The 23,838-nt window shown below is 52.0% G+C and overlaps 2 protein-coding genes across 2 annotated transcripts; one reads left to right on the top strand and one right to left on the bottom strand.

The window, feature by feature from the left end:
• Positions 1-3,118: 3,118 nt before the first annotated feature.
• On the top strand, positions 3,119-18,775 carry P2rx1 (purinergic receptor P2X 1). Its single transcript, XM_032913453.1, has 12 exons — positions 3,119-3,464; positions 11,841-11,988; positions 12,150-12,221; positions 12,618-12,687; positions 12,873-12,969; positions 13,273-13,353; positions 13,594-13,735; positions 16,060-16,187; positions 16,518-16,608; positions 16,979-17,044; positions 17,396-17,497; positions 17,640-18,775. Exons 1-12 carry the CDS (start codon positions 3,328-3,330, stop codon positions 17,703-17,705), a joined length of 1,200 nt encoding a protein of 399 aa, XP_032769344.1. The 5' UTR covers positions 3,119-3,327; the 3' UTR covers positions 17,706-18,775.
• Positions 18,776-19,517: 742 nt separating this feature from the next.
• On the bottom strand, positions 19,518-20,730 carry LOC116909766 (MARCKS-related protein). The gene has a single exon (XM_032913454.1). The coding sequence runs from the start codon at positions 20,660-20,662 to the stop codon at positions 20,063-20,065; it is 600 nt and encodes a 199-aa protein (XP_032769345.1). The 5' UTR covers positions 20,663-20,730; the 3' UTR covers positions 19,518-20,062.
• Between the last annotated feature and the right edge of the window lie 3,108 nt (positions 20,731-23,838).

Raw genomic sequence — 23,838 nt, 5'->3', positions numbered from 1 at the left:
GTGGCAACTTTGAGAATTGACCAAGAAACAAACCTCTTCAGTGAGTGGTTAGTGTTAGGGACAGGGACCTTTGTCAGCCTGAAGCCCCTTACTACTGAGAAGACAGACAGAGAAGGTCTGCAGAGAAAGTACAGCAAGAGTGGAGGCGGACTAGCGGACCATGATGCCTTGGGCACTGAAGGATGCACCAGCCCGGTCATGGCCCACAGTGGGAGGGAAGAGGTCTGGAAAAAGTCACACAATGGGGAGAAGCCAGGCCTGGGGCCATGGCTGGTACCCAGCCTTCTCCATAGACCTCCCCTTGACAGTTAGGTCAAAGCTCTGTTCCAATAGCATTAGAGGGGCAGCTGGGAGTTGGGATGACTCCCTGAGAACACCAGGGCAGGCCCACACAGCGTGGGGGTTGGACTGCCAGGGACCCTGAGTGGCTAAGGAGACAAGTGGGATGGATGCCACTCACCCTGTTGAGGACTCAAGCTGCCCTCCAGGCCTGGGCGGTGGCTCCAGGATGGGCACTGACCCCCTCCATACCCACACAGCCGCTAAATTTAGCCAAGCAGGGAAGGCTGTCCTGGGGCCGAGTCGTTGGCAGCAGGGCCATGTCTCCCTACAAGGCCCGGCCCAGAACTGGAGCTGGCCACTCGGCCTTTGGGCTTATAAGGCAGGCCTGGCAGATCTCCAGTGTTGGAGTCTTCGGGTGGGACCTGAGCCAAGCCCTTAGACTTTGGGGAGCCTCTCTTTCAGCCACAAGCAAACTCAAGAACTTCTTGTTCCATGACCTTTGACCAGGTGTTCAACTTGCAGAGCATCTGTATAATGGGCACTCTAGCATCCACTTTGTAGGGCCATAGTAAAGAAAGTCAGCTGAACTCCATTGTGTGGAATTCTCACATGTGTTCTCTCCACCTGTACTAACAAAGCCTAGGACACAAGATGTCTGTCCGTAAGAGTGAATCAGTGCAAGAGAGATCTATCGTGTGTGTGTGTGGGGGGGCTTGCACATCTGGAGGGGTGTGTGCATATGGAGGGGCTATGTGTGTGTATGGAGGTTGAAAGTCAGTATCAGATGTCCTCCTCAATGGCTCCCTACCTTTGAGTTTGGCTGGCTGGTCCATGAGCTCCAGGGGTCCGCTTATCTCTACCAGTCCTGCGCCGGGTACAGATGCTGCTGCTGAGCCCCAGGGAGTGCCGGGGAGCCAAAGTTGGGTCCTCATGCTTGCACCCACTGAGGCCCTAGAGTCCCATGGTTGGCTTGCTTCTACAGGGTTATTATCAAGAGGAGAAAGTCGTGCCTTTGGTCCCATCTTGGCTTTTTCAGTACCTTCAGGTGGTCCCCTCTGCCATGCTTCCCGAGTGCAGGGCTGATGCCCGGAGGCAGACCTGACAGTCTACCCAACTGGCGCTTCTTGAGGATAGAGTAAGGAGGGGGAGGAAGAGGAAAAGTAAAAGGAAAGAGGATGGGGAGAAAGAAGAAAAGGCGGAAGAGAGGGAAGAGAAGGGAAGGGAGGAGGAGGTGAAGTGGGGAAGGAAGACGAGGAGTGTAGCAGAGGGCAGCTGTAGCACGCAGCAACATACTGGACCATGGCTGCCTGCCTCTTCCTTCCTTCTCTTCATCCTTTCTCCCTCAATCGGAACTGGTCCCTCTGTAGAGTATGGTGTGAACATCGGTGGGGAGAGCACAGAGATGGCTCAGTCTTAGCACCCACCCACTCCTATCACAAACGGTTCATCTCTGGGCCTCCTGCTCCAACAGCTGGACACGAAGTCAGCTGGGAGAGGGACGTGCCCTTCTGTTTGGGGTCAAGGCAAGGTCAAGGAGCTGCTGAAACTCTGGCTCCTTAGGAAAAGAGCGAAGGATGTGGTTCCCACCACCCTGGACAGTGGCGTCAGACAGTTGAGAGAGCTCCTACTGGAATGTCAGCGTGTGTGTGTGTGTGTGTGTGTGTGTGTGTGTGTGTGTTTTCTATCCAAGAGATTGGTACTGGTCTTGGATGCTGGGAGGGGACAGTTTGCACAAGGCTCGGTACCCTGCACAGGGCCACTTGCTCCCTGCCAGTAGCTCATGAGGAGGAGGACTTCTTATCGGCGTTCAGTGTGCGTCAGCGTGGCCTAGGGTGCAGGGCAGTGAAGGCTACCAGGAGACCTGTCCTTCGGGCTGGTTTTTCCGGTGGATCAGAGTGAGATTGTTCCCCTCTGTCCCTACATATACAGTGTGAGCCAACCTGATCTGGTTCTTGGGACCCCTATTCTCAGGGTCTGGGTTAATATTGAGGAAGACAAGGGACCTAACTTCTAACTCTACTGGACCTAAACTTCTAATTCAACAGTTTTCTATTGAATTAGTATTCTATTCTAGTTTTCTGTCCCTGGGGTTGATGGGACCCTCCCCCAGCTTCTTCCCTCTGTAGGGAAAGTGTTATGTTGCCCCATTTTACAAGAAGCAGACTTAGAGAGGCCAGACAATGTTCCCAAGCCCTTAACAAGTGACAAAACTGCCTAATATTAGGTCTTAGAACTCCCTAGGCATAGGTGACCCTAGTCTCATCTAGATCTACCCCCGTGTCCGTTCCTGTGGCAAGAATGGGATGGGGGTGGTGTCAGGAGGTGCAGGCAGGCAGGACAGACAGTGGGAGAGCAAGGCTGCACATAGCGATGCCAGCCTAAGGCTGAAGTTCATGGGCATTGGCCAGGCTTGGATTTGACGGGACTGATGAATGGGGAGCATCCAAGGGCAGCTCTGGGCTACAGGACTTGACATCCACTTCTGCCTGTCTCCCTACAGGTCCCCAGGACCGAGCTGTCTACTCTGAGACTATGGGTGTAGAGATGGAGGTAACACTCTGAGGGATTTCATCTCAAGTCCTGCCCGGACCCTCCCGTTCTGTCCTGTCAGGTTCCTGGAATGGGGGTAGCCAGTAGCTTTATCTCTGGCCCTGTGGCTGGTGGCCATGGTGGTTTCCTGAGAGCAGCTCCTGTTTCCGGAGGCCCAGCGGGGCCCAGGCGGAGCCTAGAGGGGTAGTGGGGCTGGGCCTGGGTGGCCTCACTGGCTCCGCCTCTGTCTATCTTTGGGAATTTATTTCACCGGCACCACGGGCCGGTACTCCACTGCCTGCCAGCAGCCAAAAGCTGTTCTGATCACCCAGGGTTTTTCCTCCCAACCCAGACCCCACCATCGAACCTCCAACTCTGGTCCCACCTAGCCTGCTCTGTCCTTAAGGGGCCGGGAAGCCCCAGTCACTCCACTGCTATTGTAGATGCAGATGGTGGCCTGCCCTTGACCATAGAGGCCGTGTGGGGTGTTCATCTCTGAGCCCCTTCTGGCCCACCATGGCTCGGCGGCTGCAAGATGAGCTGTCAGCCTTCTTCTTTGAATATGACACTCCCCGGATGGTGCTGGTACGAAACAAGAAGGTGGGAGTCATTTTCCGTCTGATCCAGTTGGTGGTTCTGGTCTACGTCATTGGGTGAGTCTAAGTCCCCCTCCCACCACCTTTGGGCGCCTGTCCTCTACATGTGCCAATCCTGAGAGCTCTGGGGTACTGAGGAACCCCTCATCTCTCTATGCACTGCAAAGTTCTCCTGGTGAGCCTCCATGCTATTAAGAAGAAATAGGCCCTGTTAGCCCACTGTTAAGATGGAGACATCATCGCAGGATAGGACATACTTCTCGGGGTGCATGATGACCAAGAGGCAACACCGTTGTGGGTCCTGAGGAAGTGACACGGCAACTGGTCCTTTCTAGTGAGTGAGTGGTACTCCCTGCTAGAGCCCTTTTCACCTCCACCTTCCCACATGCAGCCGAGACAAAGGGACACCCATTTTACTCGCCAGAAGGCAGGCTCTGTTCCCATCTCTCCAGTCTGAACAAAGGACAACCTGGGATATCCAGGCCCCTGGGAACTAAAAGGCAACTGGATTCTGAACACTTGGCATCTTGACGGAGGCACGGAAGAAGTCTCCATTCCTAAGTGTGAGGTCTCCTCCCCTGGCCCAGGGTCAGAGCAGCACAGGTCTCCCCCAGCCATCTGGCTAGCCTGGGAACTATGCAAAGGCTAGGTTGTCCTGGATCTCGCATGTTGCTATGTGTTGTGTGGGCTAGCGTGGTGCTATGTGACTGCCCATGTCCTGTATGTTTAGCCATGTGCCGTTGGCTTTATGTACCTGTGCTGGATGTGCAAACATATGGCTGTGGCTCTGTCTGCCCTGGGTCTGAGGTAGCTGGGTACCTGAGGCATCGCCACATGTCAGGGACATCATGTTTACTCACAGTCGTGATACAAAGAGCCCCTAGAGGCCCTGGGGTCACTAAAAGGGTTGGGTCCTGATGGGAGCCTGGGAGCCCCCAGCAGTCCAGCCTGACCGCTGTGTGGTTCTGAGGGTGCTGCACATTCCCATGTAGGGGAACTGGAACTAAGGGCCCAAAGAGCTACTCATGTGGTACTAACCTTTTGGGAGGGCCTAGCCCCTAGAACAGACTTCTCTTACTGGGTCCCTAAGATTCAGAGCTGGTCAGAGGCAGCCAAGGCTAGGATCCTTTGGATGCACCTCGGGCTCTGTCTCCCTCTCGGTCACAAATCAATGTAGCCAAGCTTAGGAGGAAAACTAAGGCCGAGAGGAGCCCCGGGCCTTTGCTCTGCCTCCTCCCTTCCCACCCCCCACAAGGCTTCTAGGAAACTTCCTGATGGGCGCCAATAACCACATGTTGAGCACACGAGGAGTGTAAATGTCCGCCATTAGTTTTTTTCTAGTTCCTCCAAGAAGGGGAAGTCACTACTCAAGCTTAGCCTGTTCCTCACTTGGGGAGACCAAAATGGTTGTCCCGACTCAGGCCCCAGGGGCTCTTTACTGTGTTTTCAGAGCTGTGGCTATGAGCAGTTCCTGGCTGTCACAGTGTCAGGACAGAAGGGACAGTCTACCCGTCCCAGCTCTGCTGCAAGCTGAGTCCCTTCTGCCCCTTAGTTCTGATCCCTACCTCCTGCGACAGGAACCTCACCCCATCCCTCTTTCCTGTCTTCTGCCCTGAGATGGTCTATCACTTTCAAATGGAGGTAGTTCTTGTTGGTGTGAGGGTGGGGGTATTGGAGGTGAGGGAGGCGACTAGTCTCGCTAAAATGCCCAGTTCACGCAGCAGAGCCAAAGGCAAGGTCTTCAGGTCCCCAAACCCAGGCTTCCCTGCCCACTGGGGCACTTGCTAGCTCTAGCTATGGCACCTACTGCCTCTGCCGCCCTCATCTGGCCACTGCCTGATGCTACATTGACTCCTGAGCCTGGGCATTGCCAGCCTCAGTTCCCCCACTGTTACATGGGACAGCGGTCGGAGAGGACCATGCTCTTCTTTGTGAAGGGAAAGGGGCTTTGCTATAAGGATCCTCCTCTTTGCTAGATGTTTGTCTGGATGTCTGGTCCCGTGGGTGCTGAAGGGAAGTTGGGGGTTCGGGGACAAGAGAATCAGTCTCTGGGCACCAGGCACAGTGATGCCCACATTCGAGACAGGCAGTATGGAGATGGAGAGAGACACAAAGTCCAGCATCACAGTTCTGATGAAAGAGGCCCGGAGATGTAGACAGACAGACAGACAGGCAGGCAGGCAGGCAGGCAGACAGACAGACAGGCAGGCAGGCAGGCAGACAGGCAGGCAGGCAGGCAGGCAGACAGATAGACAGGCAGACAACAGGCTCAGAGGAGGCAGGTTTAGGCTTTGGTCTATTGGCCATGTTCTTCCTGTAAATTCAAGGCAGAGGGGGTGGTGGAGAAGCTCTGGTAGATGGGGCCTCTGCTGGCCCGGATTAAGGTGATGTCACAGGTGAAATGCTCCAGTTGTAGGGATTGGGCTATGAGACAGACTAGTCTAGTCCCTCTTGCTGGAAAGCAGAGAGGACACAGGGTAAAAACTTTGTTAGGTGTGTTGAAGTAGGCCAGACTTGCCGGGTGTGGAAGCACTCATGTTTAACCCCAGCACTTGGGGGGTAGAAGTAGGTGGATCTCTGTGAGCCTGAGGCAAGCTTGATCTACACAGTGAGTTCTAAGACTCTAAGGCAGCCAGGGTTACACAGTGAGACCCAGTCCAAAAAAAAAAAAAAAAAGCCAGTTGGATTTTGTGTTTGTTTGATTTGATTTTTAAGACAGGGTCTCTCTACATAGCCCTGGCTCTTCTGGAACTCACTGTGTTCTGGCTTCATACTCACAGATATCCACTTGCCTCTGCCCCCCAAGTGCTAGGAGTAAAGAAGTGTGCTACCATGTCTGACTCTAGCTGAATGCTTTGTTCAGTGACTGGAGCTTGCATGAGACTGACTTCAAATACCATTATACCTTCTCTTTTAATTAACTTTTAAAAGAAAGTAATTATTTTTTAAAGATTTATTTATTTTATTATATATGAGTACACTGTAGCTGTCTTCAGACACACCAGAAGAGGGCATCAGACTCCATTACAGATGGTTGTGAGCCACCATGTGGTTGCTGGGAATTGAACTCAGGACCTCTGGAAGAGCAGTCAGTGCTCTTAACCACTGAGCCATCTCTCCAGATCTGGAAAGTAATCTTTTAAATTTTGTGTGAATCAGTGTTTTGCCTGCGTGTAAGTTTGTGTCAGATCTTGGAGTTACAGACAGTTGTGAGCTGTCGTGTGGGTGCTGGGAATTGAACCTGTGTCTTCTGGAAGAGAAGTCAGTGCTCTTAACTGCTGAGCCAACTCTCCAGCCCCCTCTTTTAATTAACTTGTCTTTCATTTATTTGATGTTAGGAATTAAACCCAGGGTCTTGAGCATGCTAATTGCACTCCCTGACCACCGAGCTACTCCTTAGTTTTTATAAACACACACACACAAACTCATGTATGCAACACACACACACACACACACACACACACACACACTCACACACACTCACACACACACACACACCATAATTCTGACCCAATCAGGCATGTTGGTATTTACCTATAATCCCAGCACTCGGTATCCTGAATATCATAAATTCAAGGTTAGCCTGGGCTACATGGTGAGTTCCAAGCCAGTTTGGAGTACAAGATGATACTGTCTCAAATCAAAAAAACCTCACAGGCACGTTGTCCTTATAATTCACAAGGTTGTATAATTACATTTCTATCACTCAAAAAATCACTCCCCCTTCTCCTCGCTGCTTGCCTATTCTGAGCATTTCCTATAAATAGAAGCCATGTGCCTTTTTGTATCTGGATTCTTCCTCTTGTTGTGTTGCTTGTGACATGTACCAGTGCCCCAGTGCTTTCTATGGCTAAATAATACTCCATCGCGTCTTGTTTATTAGACGACCTGTGGTTGGACATTTTAGGCTGGTCCCACTTTTTGGCTCCTCAAAGCACTGCTACCCTGCGTCTTTGTGGACCAGTACTTTGGTGGATTTTTTTTCCTCTAAGGTATGCAGGTAGTAGTGGTGTAAGGTCAAGTGAAATCCCATATTTCAGATTTTCCAAACAGTCTGTTACGTCAGAGATGCCTATGAGATGTCTGGTGTGGACAGTGGATGTAGGGCCCCAAGTATATTAATTACCTAAGTAATTAACTAAGGTGGAAGGGGTCTATTTTGGTTTATGGTTGGAGGATACAGTCAATCATGATGGTAAAGGCATGGTGGCGGTAGCTCTGGCTGTGGTGGCAGGACCTGGGATGGCCGGTCTCCCCAGGAAGCAGCGAGAATGCTGGCTTGCTTTCTCCTTCCTGGTCAGCTCACAGGTGGTGCTGCCCACATTCAGGGTGGGCATTCCCAGCTAAGTTAAGCCTTCCTCTCTGGGGATGTAGCTCAGTTGAGATAGTGTTTGCACAGCTTGGATGAAGCCCTGGATTCCGTTCCCAGTACGCACAGGGTGGAGGTGCGTCCCTGCAGTCCCAGTACTCAGCAGGTGGACTCTGGAGTTCAAGGTCGTCCTCAGCTACGCAGCGAGTCTGAGCCTAAGAAGGGATGTTTGAGACTTTGTTTCAAATGGTCCGGAACAACAAAGACAACTTCTCCCCGCCCACAACTTCTCCCCGCCCACACCCCCCCCCCAAATTAGCTTACTGCTTTGGGATTCAGCCTCATCCAAGTTCTCAGGACAGAGACATAAGGATGTCAAGTTCTGTGCCATATACTAACAGGAATGACCCGGTGACCCAGTTCCCAAAAGAGCTTCTATATCCCTGTGAGACCTCATGATCTTGGTCCCCACTGGCTGCATTTCTCTTAGCGTCCTTATCTTCTCAATTCCCACCTCAAAGTCCTATTACGCTCTGCTTACAGCATCCAAGGGCTTCTCTAGCCCACAGCTCCAAACTCTTCCACAGACCGGTTTCAAAGGCCTAGGGTATACACTGTCAGTCTTATCTAAGCAATGGCCCCATTCCTCAGTACCCAGATATGTGGTAGGAAAGGTCCTCTACAGGAACAGCACTGACAGAACGCTTGTGTAGCACAGAAGGGGAGTGGCTACATGGAGTCACACAATAGATACGGAACAGGTAGTTTAACCTCGGCTCTCTGCATGCTGCTGAGGCTGAGAGCTTCATAGCTGATCAGTCCGTGGAGCTGGATACCTCAGGGATCCCGATATGGCATGGAAGGCCTGGAAAATTCCTGGAGAGTCACTGGTTCTCAGCTCACATTGGAAGACCAAGGAAGGTAGGGTGTGGTGTCAGTGGAGGATGTCAGCCGCAGCAATGGTACACACTCTAGGAGGAAGTGAAGACAGACAGACCACACTGCTTCTTCTCTGACTTCTTTGTCCCTGGGCCTGTCGGAAGGGACTGCTCACTCTGTTAACCTGCCCTCTCCGTTACTCCTCAGTGGGCAGGTCCTGCGGGGAGTCTGCTGGGTGACTCCAGACGCAATCAAACTGATGACACACAACGCACCCAGAGCTGCAGGCGGACTTCCTGAGGGCAGGCTCATGGATTTTGCTCACTTCTGTGGTTTTAGTGTCAAGAACAGTGCCTGGCCCAGAAGACGGGCTTAGTGCATCTCTGTTTGTTGAGTGACTAACTAGACGCCTGGGGCCGAGTCATAGGGGCAGAGCACAGGCCTGGTGGGTAGATCTTGAAGTAAGTGTACATGAAGCAGCTCATCAGAGCTCGCCCTGGGCTGAGAATGGAGACCCCAGGGATGGGAAGGCTATGACAAGAGAGTTTCATTTCCATGTGTCTGTGACACGCCAGGTACTTTATTAATTTACTTGCAGAGAACTCATAGAACCCTCTCCAGGCAATTAACAAGATGTTTTCGTCTTTGTGGGCCAGGCCTGTGTATACAACCTTGTTAGAGATTTGGCGAGTGGACATTACCTTCCAGACAGGGCATCCTCTATTTTACTGTGAAGGCTGGGGGCTCAGAGAGGTTTAGCCTCGAGTTTGAAGCCATACATCTGGCATGTCTAATACATGGGCCACTTCACTATGTGTCTTCTTTTTGAGAAAGGAGCCCCCAGGAGAGCTGCAGAGACTGGCAAGTGTAATTCCTGGAAGTTGACCTCAGACCTCTTTGATGACCTTTCCAGAGTGGCAACCATAAGGCCAGGCCAAGGCATAGCTTTGGAAGAGCTGGTCCAGCAGTTAAGAGTGTGTACTGCTCTCACAGAGGACCCGAGTTCAGTTCCCAGGACTTATTTCACATGGGCAGTCACACTCACCGGCAATTCTGGCTTCACAGGGTTCAATGCCTTGTTTTAGTCTTCATGGTTATCTATAGTTACGTACACACACACACACACACACACACACACACACACACAGTTAAAAATAAAATCTTTTAAAAAGACATAGCTTTGGAATGACAGGCCTAGTGCTGTCGTGCCAAAGCTATTATTATCAGAACCGAGGTCACAAATGCCAGATTTGACATTTCCTTTTGACCCCCCAGAACAGCAGGCAGACACAGCCCAGAAACTGTGTAATGGTCCCAATCATAGCTGGGGCAGAAGCAGCTCCAGGAAGACACGCCCACACCGGTGCTGAGCCACCCTGGGTGGGAGGCCTCAGGCCTGGGTCTGCTCCTGTTTGACCTCTGACTTTCTGGAGTGGGGAATGCTCAGACTTCAGATTCTCCGTCTGCTGTGTAATGTGTTGTTATTGGGTGAAGGGAGAAACTGGGGTTCTGAGGATAGAGATGTGGAGACCAGCGGCTTCTCTAGGAAGGCTTAGAATGTGCAGCAGCCCCTTTAAGCTGGGGTGCAGAGCAGAGGCCTGACTGGAGAAAGGGACCATGGGAGTGAAGAACCTTTCTGTTGTTTCCCAGCAGGGCAGCCTGGCAGGCAGCCTCAGAAGAACCTAGACCTTTGTTTGGCTTCACCTGTTGCTATTTGGAACCTGCAGGGGGCAGCAGTGACCACGCTTAGACTTGGAAGAGGGATAGGTTCCAGCGCAGCCTTCTAGACAGGTGATGATTAAAGTAGGACAGTGGTCCAGCTGCTTCCCTGGAGCCCAGGACAGGGAAAAGACAGTGACTCTGGGACTAAGGCTTAGAGAGTCCCCGTCCCCAGAGTAGATGACTCCGAGCTCTTTGTCTAAGTAAGGGAAAGAATGGCAGGAAGAGAGCATACACTCCTACCATCTTCTCCCTGCAGAGGATCATGGGGGTACATGCTCCGGTGGGCAACACACCCTAAATCTACAGTCTCTTCTAAAGGAAGAGGCTCTCCTCAGACAGAAGTGCGATACAAAATTTCCAGTGTAAGCATCGGAAACGAAACCTAAGCTAACAGTGGAATAAACTTCCTTAGCTCATGTTCTAGGAAAATCCAGTAACTGGGTCCCCCCACCCCTCAAGGGCTCCAGCAATATGGTCAGGAGTCTGGTCCTCTTCATCTTCTGCTTCTATCCTCAGGTTGGTGCTTGGAGATGGCAAAATGACTGCCAGTAGTGTTGGTCTCCCAGGCATGTGCCCTGCTTAGCATCCACACAGAGGAAGTAAATCCTGGTAGATTTTTCCTAAGAAATCTCAAGAAAAAAGAAATCTGGCTTTGCTACTGACACTCCTCTGATGACAGTTAAGACTCGCTATTTCTGCCACAAGGGTGGGACATTGATCAGCAAACCTTGGCCATGTGCCCTTTCCTGAGGGTGAGGTCTGTCCCACTGAGCCTTCTTGAGTAAATGTGAACCACTCACATAACAATTTGGGAGAGGGGGCTGGATGCTGCAAGGTGGGGTTACAGTCTCTAGCCCCATGTCCTGGCTACACACACAGAGAGAGAGAGAGAGAGAGAGAGAGAGAGAGAGAGAGAGAGAGAGAGAGAGAGAGTTCTCTTCCTCCCTGTCTACATAGAATGATAGCTCGGACTTTGCTAGCGCCAGCTAGCATCCTAAGCAACTTCTTTGCATAACTCACTTGACAGACTAGTACTAGTGTCATTCCCGATGTACAGATGAGGAAGATGAAGAATCTACTCCACACTTCACAGCACTGAGGAGCAGCCCTAGGAGGCAAAGCCAGTCGCCTGGGCAGTCCTCATACTTTGCTGGAAGTCTTGTGGAAAGAAACAGAGTGTTGGGAAGGAGGATTGGGGTCAAGAGCTGGCCAGCTGGCCCTGGAAAATAGCTCTTGGAGAAGGACTGGGAGAGACAGTCAGTCAGTAGCTGCATGGGTTGGTCTCCTCCTTGGCTGAGGTGGAGTAGTGGTAAATTAGGCACCGGCCAGCAGGGGGCAGCAGGCAAGGCTGTCTTGGCTGTGGCCTGGGAAACTACTTGGGAACCAAAGCGACTCAGAAATGTTTCCAAGGTGGACAAGAGGATGCCAGAAAAGACAGAGGCCTTCCCAGCCACCTGCATCCTTGGATGTTCTGTCTAACAGTGCACAGAACCCTAACTCCCCTGTTTCCCCTGGCTCGGCAGGTGGGTGTTTGTCTATGAAAAAGGATACCAGACCTCAAGTGGCCTCATCAGCAGTGTGTCCGTGAAGCTCAAGGGCTTGGCTGTGACCCAGCTCCAGGGCCTGGGACCCCAGGTCTGGGACGTGGCTGACTATGTCTTCCCAGCACAAGTAAGCTGCACTATCCTTCCTCCCATAAGCCCTGGCTCAAGGCTCTATGAAGGACCAGTCCAGCTCCATGCTCTCTGGGCTTCAATCTCCCTTACTGTGAGACTCCACCGCGGTACCATGGAACCAATTCTCATCCTCACCTCTCTGCCCTTCACATCCAGGGGGACAGCTCCTTTGTAGTTATGACCAACTTCATCGTGACCCCTCAGCAGACTCAAGGCCACTGTGCAGAGGTGAGGACCCCACCCTTCTCCTGGACCCACAGGGGAGGTAACATAATGGAATCCCCTTGGACCTTGGTGGTAATGTGGGATGAGCTTTCTGGTTATGTTAATGATGTAATGTTTGAGAGAGAGTCATACAAAATAACCCCCAGACACTGACAGTGCCATTGTTGGGCACTAGGCCTCTCCATCCCAACCTCCACTCCCCTGCCAGTGGACACTGGCACTTGTCAGCTAGGCAGAGACATAGATAAATGTGAAAGAAGGAGGCCGAGAGCAGAGGCCTCCTATGGAATAGAAGATTTTGCCCCATGTCTACACTGTGACCCTGGGTCGGGGGGTAGGAAAGGGTCCTCCTTAGGACCAACTACAGGGTCTGGGGCCAGCAGCTCTCCCATCCCCCAGAACCCAGAAGGTGGCATATGCCAGGATGACAGTGGCTGCACTCCAGGAAAAGCAGAAAGGAAAGCCCAAGGTAAGACCAGCCCCTTCCTGCCACCTCCACGGCCACCTTGTCTGTGTCTGCCTCTCTCTGCACCCCATTCCCCACCAAGCTGTTCTCCACTGAGAGACCCTGCCCATTCTCATCCTGGCTTTCATCTACCATGAGGTGGATGCCCAGAATGGGGCGGGAACCCAGGGGCTCCTGTGTCCCTACAGGTATTCGCACAGGCAACTGTGTGCCCTTCAATGGCACTGTGAAGACATGTGAGATCTTTGGTTGGTGTCCTGTAGAGGTGGATGACAAGATCCCAAGGTAACCGATGTCTTCTCCTTCAAGGGAGCTATTGACAGGGTTTAGGCCCACAGACATTTGGATCTGGCAAGAATGGGTTTCTTCTATTTCTGATCCCACCTCTCACCCTAACCACATGGCCCAGGCCCAAGAGTCTCCCTGGTCTAGGAGCCTGTAAGCCCCTGTCTCATCTGCAGCATGGCCACTCCAACCCCACCACACATCAGTGCGCTCTGCAGGAAAAACCCTGTGCTCCCTGCCAAGCTCTTCGGGGCATACGAACAGTCTTGGGGAAGGGCACTGAGTGAATGCTGTCTCCCCCAGCCCTGCTCTTCTTCGTGAGGCTGAGAACTTCACCCTCTTCATCAAAAACAGCATCAGCTTTCCACGCTTCAAGGTCAACAGGTTCGTGGGAAAGGAGGGCAGAGATGCAGGTGGCTTGACACAGCTGCAGTCGCTCTCACGCACTGTCTCTCTCCACCCCGGCTGCTTGCGTTCTGGAGGCAGCAGTGTTAGCCCTGCCTCCTGGAGAGCAGACTTTTCTGGGAGAAGGATACTCTGTAGAGTTCTTGGGGGTTCCTAGTGCTGAGTGAAGTGAGGAGCCTCCCAGCTGGCACATGGCTGCTACCCATGCCCTCCACACAGGCGCAACCTGGTAGAGGAGGTGAACGGCACCTACATGAAGAAGTGCCTCTATCACAAGATTCAACACCCCCTGTGCCCAGTCTTCAACCTTGGCTATGTGGTGCGAGAGTCAGGCCAGGACTTCCGCAGCCTTGCTGAGAAGGTATGGATGGGATGGGAGGGTGGGCGCCAGCAAGGAGGGCACAGCTGGGTGTCACGACACAGGCTGACAGCCCCATTCTGCCTCCCCCTGGCACAGGCCAAGTGTGTGCATGAAACTGTCCCCTAGAACCAGATCTCCCAAGGGTCCTTTGCAGGTCCTCCTGGTCTGAACCTGCCATAGAGAAGGAGGTGCTAAGAATGAAGCGATGTGGGCATGTGGGCAGACATCACTTCCATGTTCGATGGTTCCTTCCTTTTTTCCTTCCTTCCTTCTTTCCTCTTCCCTCTCTCCATCTCTCTCTCTCTCCCTCCTCTTCCTCTTCTTCTTCCTCTTCCTTCTCCTCCTCCTCTTCCTTCTTCTTCTTTTTGTTTTGGGTCAGGGTCTCCCTGTGTAGCCTGGGTTAGCCTCAAACTCCTAATCCTCTCGCATCTGCGTACTCAATGAAGAGTACAGTGTCACCACACCCGGTTTATTTTTAATTTTCTTTTCTGCTGAGGATGGGCTCCACAATGCTCAGTGGTGTATCCCAACACTGAGCTGTACTACAGCCTAAAATCACTGGGATATTTTGTGTGTGTTTTTTTTCTCCACGGTGGGGATGGAACTCACATGTCCCCTGGATTCCCTTTGTAAGACTCTCAAAGATGCAGCCTGGGTTCAAATCCCACTCTGACTTCCATCCAGTGTGCCCTCAGATGGGTCACTTAAGCTCAGCATGTCTGAGAATTGTCACTGAAGACACTAATAGCACCATTCCTTCCAATGGGGGTGCTGTGAGGATCAAGCGAGCACGCACCCGTTGGTTGGCACTCAGCTCTGCCCTTCTTGCCCCTGCTTCTGCAGCTGCCTGTGTGGAAATGGTAACCAGTCTTTTTTCTGTGAGATCACCAACATGCCCCACTTAAGACACTTGTGTATGGCAGAGGTCTGCAGATGTTTGCTTTCAAGAACCACATGGAGGTGGAAGCAGCCAGACAGTGGTTAACTGTGGATGTTCAAGCATCAGTTTGCCTGACCCTATAGGGCTGTCACGCTTTACAGCCTGCCTGTTTCTAGAGCCCACACCTGCCCTCACCCACTGAGAGATCTGGATCTCTGTTCCCACCTCCCTGCTGAGTGGCTCAGCTCCCTGCCCACTTCTCTAATCACCTCTCTGCTCTTGGCCCGAGCCACCCGCCTGTCCTGTTCCTTGCCCTCCCTCCACTCTCTGAAGTGTTTTCTGCTCAGACTTCACAGGGCCCTTCTAGTTCAAAGGCTGCCTGCTTTGTCTCCCACAGCACTGTGATTTGATCCAGGAACTAAGAAACAGTGATGAGTGCCAGATGGCTCTGTTCCCCTTGGACCTGACAGTCTTAGAGGACAGAAGTTGATAATAATCACACAGAATACACGTATGACAAGCCAGGTGTCCCAACACACACCTGCAATTCTAGCACACGGGAGGCAGGAGCAGGGGATCACGAGTTCAAGGCCAGCCTAGGCTACACAGTAATACCCAGTCTCAAAAAACTAAGGAACTGGAGAGATGGCTCAGCAGTTAAAAACACATGCTGTCCTTCCAGAGGACCTGCACCCATATCAGGTGGTTCACAACCTACCTATAACTTCAGCTTCAGGGAACCCAATGACATCTTCTGGACTCTGAGAGCCCCCATACACGGGGCAGACGTTCACCCAGATACATATACAAATAAACTGAAAAATAGCAAAAGCCAATCAACCAACTGAAACCAAAAGGGGATAAATGGCCTAAAAGCAAACATGGGTTTGGTTTAGGAAAGAGTAAGCTGAGGTGGTGGCAGTCAAGGAAGCCATCAATAAAAACAGCCAAACAATGAGGAAGAACAAGATTTCTGAAAGAAGAGGGGTTACAAAGGCCCTGTGGTGGGAAAAACTCAGTGTATTCTAGAAAGATCGCTCAGTGGTGGGAGGAGGTGGGAGCAGAGAGGCGGCAGACCTCAGTGTCCCTTCTCAAATACAGAATATCCTCTCTGAGATCGTGCAGATGGGAACAAAGTGGCTAAATGGGTGGTACTTGGTTGAAAACCTAACGATTTGACTTTAATACCTGGTCCCACGTGGTAGAAGGTGGAAGCTCACCCTTGCAAATGTCCTCTGACCTCCACAGTCACGATGTACACAGAGTGTATGTATCCACACGCAAAATAACAATGTAAAACAATGTTTCAAGGAGAGTCCCTTGTTGCTAGTTTTGTTGTTGTCGTTTTGTTTTGTCCTCTTTTAAACTCACGAAGCCATCTTGCCAGCCTGGACAGGAGTTTTAGAATCCTGAAGCCCAGCGCTTATGTGCCTGTGTCCCGCAGGGTGGGGTGGTTGGTATCACCATTGACTGGAAGTGTGATCTGGACTGGCACGTGCGGCACTGTAAACCCATCTACGAGTTCCACGGACTGTATGGGGAGAAGAACCTGTCTCCAGGCTTCAACTTCAGGTACCTCACTGGCCCCTGCCTATTTCTGGAATGACATGGGTCGACAAATGTTCCCAGAGGGGACCAGAGGACCCTAGATGGCCACCATTCTGTGTGAGTTGTCAAACGGGAAGCCAGCAGGAAACAAAACCTTAAATGTTTGAGTCCCCAAGCCTGGGTCTCTACCCCTTGGAGTTCCCTTTGGTGGGAGTCAAGAAGGGTTGAATACAACTCTCATAGACGGAGGTATTCTTCTTGAGCAGTACTGGAAGGTCCTTTCCTAATGCTCTGGTACCCAGTGTGGTTTTATCTCCTGCTACCTGTCTGTCCCCACCCCCCACCCACCCCCAGATTTGCCAGGCATTTTGTGCAGAATGGGACAAACCGTCGTCACCTCTTCAAGGTGTTTGGGATTCACTTTGATATCCTTGTGGATGGCAAGGTAAGTATCGCATGTGAGGGGGCAGCTGCCAAGGGACCTTCCTGCTTTGGACGTCTATTGTTATGGATAAATGACAAAATGGGATGGGTGTGATCAGAGATCTGCTTTTAATGACCATGGACAGACGTGGGTGATGACCCTGGCCAGGTATTGAGCCACTGCCATGACTCTCCTACCATCTCCTTGGGTCTAGGGAGTAGGGTTAGTGTCGAAAGCTCAGGTTTACTGACCTGCAGCTGGCTCTCAGGAGAGCCACAGCCCTGGACCACTGGCAGTGGGAATAGTGTGGAGTTGTGGGAGGAGGGCTTGACCCTTTCTATCTGGGCCCCTTCTGTTGATCTGGTTCTCCCCTGGACCCTACCCCCCCCAGGCTGGGAAGTTTGACATCATCCCTACTATGACTACTATCGGTTCTGGGATTGGCATCTTTGGAGTGGTAAGTACCAGGGACACATGTTTGCTGTCTGGAGTTCAGCTGCTCCTCTTCTACGCTCAGAAGCAGAATCTCAAAATGTGACCACAGCTACCTTTCATGAATGAGACAGCAGCTGCTTTCCCCAGGATGTACCTGGGGAAACTGAGGCTTGGAGTTAAGGCAGGAGAGAGGTCAGATGGGCTGACTGGGTCCCAGGAGGGGCTTGTAGCACCTTATCCTGTCTTCAGGAAACTAGGGTCTAGAGTGGCAGGATCCAGGCAGGACCGCAGGCAGTAGGGACCACTGTAGGACATGGGAGGTCTGTATCTGCCCCAGATTCCCGTTCTTATCTCTGCCCCTCCATGTCCTCAGGCCACAGTGCTTTGTGATCTCTTATTGCTTCACATCCTGCCTAAGAGGCACTACTACAAGCAGAAGAAGTTCAAATATGCCGAGGACATGGGGCCGGGAGAGGTGAGTGAACTTCAGCGTCTTGAGCAGGTCCCTCCAAAGACCTCCAGCTTGTACAAGTGTTGGCAGGCGCTGTACTGCAGGGCTTGGTGCTGCAGGGCAGTGCTTCTGGGGCCTGACTTGCATTCCCACATTGAGTACACAGGGTGAACATGACCCCGTGGCCACCAGCTCCACTCTGGGCCTGCAGGAGAACATGAGGACCTCCTGACCTTAGTCTTGAGATCCGGACTTGACGCAGTGTGTGGCTTCCGGCAAGGGCTGATGGCTTTGAGCCAGGGCAGAGGGCATTCCCAGAGGCTTTCCTGCAAGGCAGACACCAGTGGCCCTCTGGTTCAGCATGAAGACAGGCAAGACTTTGGATTTCAGAGCTCTGGGTCCAGTTCCATATGTCCCTTCCTGAGGGATGCCCCCTCCAGTTTTCACCAATTTGGGTTCATATGGCTGGGCCCCTCACACATCTATACCCTAGCTTTGTGCTTAAGCTCAGGCTGTCATTGTCTCTCCCTCAGCCTCACCTGCCTAGATTTGGGCTCTTCCACATGGTAGCCACTAGCCAGATGTGTCAGTTTGAACTTTAATTAAAATATAATAAAAAGATGGCTGAGTTGAACTAGTTACGGGGACGCTTTTGGCCCGTGGCTGCCACACTGGATAACAATGGATGCTGTCATTGTAAGAAGTTCCGAAAGAATTCCTGGGGAGGCTCATCAACAGAGCAGGTGCCTGACACACAGCCCCACCCCCTAAACCAGAAACGCAGGCCATTTTGTAGCTGAGGCTTAAGAATTGCTCTCCCAGAGCTTTCTGACTCTTAAGCTCCCAGTCAGTCTTGGGTCAGCACCAACTGGCAGGTGTAGGCACTGAGCAGGGTCTCAAACACCCACAGCATTTGTGTGGACAGCAAGTGTGTCGTGTGTTCTTGTGCCACACAGAGATTCACGAACCCCCATGTGCACACACGACCTACACATACCACCCTCCACCCCCACTGTGGGAGGGAACAGCTTGGGCACTGCAAGCACAGCCATCTGAACACACCCACACTGCAAGGCAGGGACACGCGGTCTCCATACAGTGTCATCCCAAGGGAGTCACACCAGACCAGCCCTTCTAGCCCCTGAACCTGACTCAGCTACCTCAGGTGGAGATGTAACCCTGGTGAATCCTGGCTCCTTGCCTGTGGCCCAGTCCCAGTTTCCACAGCCTGTCCAGCTTGGCCGGAACATGAGGGCTGAGGAGGCAAGGGGTGGGCCACAATAAAAAGAATGAGGACAAATAGCTGTGTTTTTTTGCTTTCCTTTCAAGTCCGTCTGAAGTCCAGTGTGCTTGCCTGTGAGATGCACAGCTGTGCTGAGCAGCGAAGGTCCCTGTGGGAAGGCTGGTGAGGGATGCCTGGGGCAGGCTGGGCCAGTGAGTCTACAGCAGTCCCTGAGCCCCGTCTCTGCACAGCACAGGGTACCAGCGCTCTTCCCAATACCAAGGAGCATGCTCTTCTGGCTGTGGGGCAGTTGAGCACAGCAGAAGCAGCTTTGGGAGACATGGTGGAGGGAGGGGCTTGTCCCAGGGATCTGGGGACACTTCCCCAGACATGAGGCTTGTGGCTGGAGAGTGGAGGCGGCCACATAGGCACACCCTCTAGCCTGGGCTCACATCCAACCAGGGGTTCTGAGTACCTCCACCCCCACTCTGTCTAGACCAGTCTGTCCAGCACAAACTACTCATAGTGATGGATCTGTACTGTCCAATGTGGTGGCCACTTGCCAAGGGTAGCAAGTGAATGCCTGGAGTCATTTCAGTTTTTGGTTTTTGTTTTGTTTTTGTTTTTTTTTTTTTTTTAAAGGGACAACATTTATTCCTTTTCCAAATGTTACAGTAAATCCAGGTGGAAGAATGGTTTTAGCAGTTAGAAAAAAAAAGTACAAATCTGGGGTTTGGCCATTAAAAGTTATTTACAACAATGGGAGGGAAAGACAACAAGGAGTTGTTTTCATTACAGACCTCCCTCCGCCTGAAGCCTAATTGCTTATCAAGTCAGAGACATGGTGATTTCACAAGCTGGAGGTTTGAACTTGAGTAAGACATTTATAAAAACCCAGACAGGGGCAATGCCCTCCCCAGCCCAGGTGCCACTAGGCACAGCACAAGAGACTAAGAATTCAACAAGGGAAAAAAGCTGGACACTCAGGGTTTGGGAGTATAAGCCCCCACTTCTGGCTCAGGGGCTTAAGAAGCAGGATAAACAAAACGAACTTGGAAAAGAATTGGAAACCCAGCAGTTGCCTTCAGCAGGGATGGTGCTTGGGAAGGAGAGAGGGCAGGAGCATTTCACATCACTAACCTAACTTGGGAACCGTAAGGGACCATCTTCAACTGGCCTAATAGTAAGACCAAATGGCTGATGGGAGAATCCACAGGAGGGAGAAGAGGGAGCGTGGCTGGGACGGGGCAACAAGCCCCTTCCTTTCTGGGCACAGGAAGACAGCCAGGGCACAAGGTCCAGACGGTGACCTCACAAGGACAGCACAGTTTTTGCAGCTTAGAGATCACCCACCAGCCCCCGCCCAGCTACTCATTCTCAGCACTGGCAGATGCGGGGCCACTCTCTGGGCCCGAGGGAGTGGATGGCTCTGCAGCCTGAGGCCCTGCCTCTTCTTCCGTGTCTCCTCCCTTGGAGACAGCACTGGCCTCTGCCCCCTTGGCCTGGGGCTCTTGGCTCTCAGGGGTGGCAGCAGCCTTCCCTTCTTGGGCAGTGCCCTCATCACTGCAGGCGCTGATTTCCCCCTGCTCTTGCTCTTCCTCTGTTGGTGAGGAGGCTGAAGAATCACCCCCACCCTCCTTCCGATTTCTCTTGAAGGACAGGCCACTCAATTTGAAAGGCTTCTTGAAAGAGAATTTCTTCTTCTTCTTGGGGGTCTCCTTGGGGGCGACCTCCCCCTTGGCCTCAGCTTCCTGGCTAGGGGGCGCTGGCTCGATGGCATCACCAGTAGCCCCAGCTGCCTCATCTGCTCCGTTCACGGGTGGTGACTCCCCTTCACCCTTGGGGGTTAAGTCTCCATTGCTTTTCACGTGGCCATTCTCCTGTCCGTTGGCCTTCGCGGGGGAAGCGCCCGCTGCCTCCTCGGCGGTCACGTCGCCCCGGGGAGCCTTGGAGCTCTGGCTGCCCATGATGGGGGTCTGCTGGGGGCGCCCGGAGCCGCCCCGCGCTGGCGCCGCAGGGGATAGTTCGGCTGGGACGGCCCCTTGTTTTTTTTTTTTAAACAATGCCTTGTTACATGGCATGGTTTAAATGCAGGATCCTCTTGCCTCAGCCTCTCAAATGCTAAGATAATGATATTCAGCATTATACCCAGTTCCGATTGTCTTTTGTTCACTAAAATAGCTGTACATAGCTATTTGACATGTAGTGGCTAGCAGAGTGGACAGCACGGACCAGTTGTTCTCTCAGACCTTGGCCTTCTGCCACCTTCCCCAGCCAAGAACCGTCCACTCTCCTTGTTTCCAGTCCCCAAGGCCCGTGCCTACTGTTCTTTTCCCCCTGTGTGGAAGAAAAAATTATCCAACTAGCCTGGTTCCTCAGGTCAAGGCGGCCTCCTCTCTCTTACCCTGAGCCCTGCGTGTTTTCCTCTCTTGCCTCCTTCTCTGGCTCATGTCCTGCAAGCCAGCCTACTCCCTCTTTATTGCCACCCTTCCAGAAAGACCAGTTTGCCCTTCTCAGTAGCTGGCATCCCCACCCCCACCACTTCCAGATGCCCTTGCCAAGGTCACCAGCAGAGTCCTTGATGCAAAAGCCACAGGTACACTTGAGCCTGCATCTCGTTCGGCTCCCAGCATTTAACAGTTGTTCAAAGATTCCTTATAGTGGTAGCCAGTATAGCCTGTCCCGACTTCCTGGCAAGCATGAAGTGTAGGGGAAGAAGGCCGCTTGCAGCTCTCACACAGCTCACCCTGTGTCCTTGGTAAGTGGCTTCTCTCTAAGGCTGCTCTGTGTGTCAGGGTACTGGCAACCTCTGCTAAGGGTGAGGTAAAAGAGACATGTGACGTGCTCAAGACAGTGCCTGGGACACACTATTGCCCATTGTTTCTGGAAATCACACACACACACACATACACACACACACACACACGTCTTCTTGGTGCTATAACCCTTGCTCCTTGGTTGGACATTTGGTTGCTTATAATGGAGGTTGCCTTTCCATGCGTGGTCTTTTGTTGTTGGTGGTGGTGGTGGCTTTTTTTTTCTTTCTTTCCTTTTTTGTTTTGTTTTTTTGAGACAGGATTTTTTTTCTATGAAGCTCTCGATGTTCTGGAACTCACTCTATAGACCAGGCTGGCCTTGAACTTGGAGATCCACCTACCTCTGCCTCCTGAGTGCTAGGATTAAAGGGATGTACCACCACTGGCTAGCACCTTTTCATGTTCTAGCTCTCAAGACTGGGCCTGGTTATGTGATAACATTTGAGTTAGTGGGATGTATGGGGAATGTTCTGTGACACTTTCTTTAAAAGAGGTAGTGTGGGGCTAGAGAGATGGCTCAGTGGTTAAGAGTGCATGCTGCTCTTACAGAGGATCCAGGTTCAGTTCCCAGCACCTACATAGTGGCTCACAACTATCCATAAGCAGACATAAATGCACACACATGCATATATACACATATATATATATACATACATGCATGCATACATACATACACACACATACATACAGGTAAAATACTCATCCACATAAACAAATGTTTAAAAGAAAGAGTTAATTAACATTGACCCTTCGTTATTTCGCTCTATTCCAAATCCTGGAATACACTCGTGATAACTGGAGCTCTGGCCTCTATTCAGAACCACGAGGACAAAGGCCAACTCCAGGGCTTCCTGGTGCAGGGGGTGGAGGGAGCCAAACTGAAAGGTTTTGTGGGGCAGAGCCACCATACCAGCCCAGAACTGTTTTCCAAGGTTTTCATGTAAGATTTGTTGTTGTTGTTGCTGGGGACAAGGATTTTAGCTAAAAGTCTTCTTAGCCTTGTTTCAGTAGATTTGCTTGAGTCTTTCCACGGCTCTACTCATGACTGTGGGTCCTCGAGGCTCTCAAAACTGTTGCTTCGATATTGGGGGATAGCTCAGCGATAGCACACTTGCTTAGAATGCAGGAAGCCCTGGAGTCAATCTTCAGAGCTGGGGAGGGGGGTGTCTCTTAGTCCAGCTCTTTCCAATCCTCCAGTTGCTGGACCAAGTTAGTTATTCATTCAACAAACATATGCTGGACACTCATTAGGAGGTCAGGTTGTGCTGGAAGAATTCAGTACAACCCTTGCTCTCAAGAGTTCCTAGTCCAGATGGGACTCGGGTAAAGAGGTGCAGAGATCAGGAAAACACTGAGAAAGGGCTGCAGGCCATTCTGGGTATCCAGAAGGTCATAGGGAAGGCTTCTGAGCAGCAGAGGCATTGAACAGAGTCCCAAGAGACAGTGGGGTTTAGGCAGGCCAATGGTGAGGGGTGAATTATGGAGGGCTTGAGGGGACCTATTTTAAAGGTGGTGGGAGCAATGGAAGATCCTATGAAGCAGCTGTCTGGTTACCCCAGAAATGTTAATGGAAGTGATCCTGGATTGGGGTGGGGGTGGGGCTGCTACACTAATCAAGTGGAGGCATGACTGTGGAGTTCTGGAAGGGGTAGGAGGTGGAGAGATCTTTAGGGATCATAATAGGTGCATGGCAAACCCTTGTGCTACACCGGTTGGGTCAGAAAACCTGCTACACAGGTAACTCCTGGTTTCTAACTCCTGTTTGAGACAGAGACACAGGTGAGACCAGGTTGGAGACAGCAACATGGGTTTGGGTTTGAGGCAAGCATTGATGTGGGGGACCTCCAATAGACTAATAACAGCAGGATAGAACCAAGAGTCTGTGAGGGACCGAATTCCCAGGCATAACTGCAGTCAAGACCACTTGGTCCTGGAGGGCTTTTTTCCATTCCCTCGGCCCAGCTAGGGGATAGTTGCCTTCTGTTACTCTCCAAACCTGAGTGCTGCCCCACCCCAGCACTCTGATGAATCTCCCTCCTCCTTTCCTCCCCCAACCCCAGGAGAACACTCAACCTCTGGGCCTCCTCCTAGCCTCTCCATGGTACGCACCGGGCCTCATCCCGAGGGAGGGATGCTCTTGCCTCTACAGACTAGGACACCGGATTGAGTACTCGAGAAAAGCATCGAACGCGTCAGGCCAGGCTGACGGCCCACGACGTGGCCTGAGGGACGTCGGGTTCCCCTAGCCTGCTTGTCTGCGGGCGCCGGGGGCGTGACGCGTCGGGGCCCATCCGCAGGGCCCCTCCCGAGCCGCCTCCTCCGGGTCC

Source organism: Rattus rattus, chromosome 9 (genome assembly GCF_011064425.1).
Source record: "Rattus rattus isolate New Zealand chromosome 9, Rrattus_CSIRO_v1, whole genome shotgun sequence".
Lineage (NCBI taxonomy): Eukaryota > Metazoa > Chordata > Mammalia > Rodentia > Muridae > Rattus > Rattus rattus.
The sequence above is the reverse complement of the archived record's forward strand: the minus strand, read 5'-3'. Positions and strand labels throughout refer to the sequence as shown.

What these genes read in the sequence shown, in the direction of transcription:
- P2rx1 (XM_032913453.1), top strand. Translation starts at nt 3,328, where the DNA reads ATGGCTCGGCGGCTGCAAGATGAGCTGTCAGCCTTCTTCTTTGAATAT. An exon ending in CTCAAGGCCACTGTGCAGAG is followed by an intron (nt 12,222 to 12,617) that starts GTGAGGACCCCA and finishes CCCATCCCCCAG; the next exon opens with AACCCAGAAGGTGGCATATG. An exon ending in TCCGCAGCCTTGCTGAGAAG is followed by an intron (nt 13,736 to 16,059) that starts GTATGGATGGGA and finishes TGTGTCCCGCAG; the next exon opens with GGTGGGGTGGTTGGTATCAC.
- LOC116909766 (XM_032913454.1), bottom strand. Translation starts at nt 20,662, where the DNA reads ATGGGCAGCCAGAGCTCCAAGGCTCCCCGGGGCGACGTGACCGCCGAG.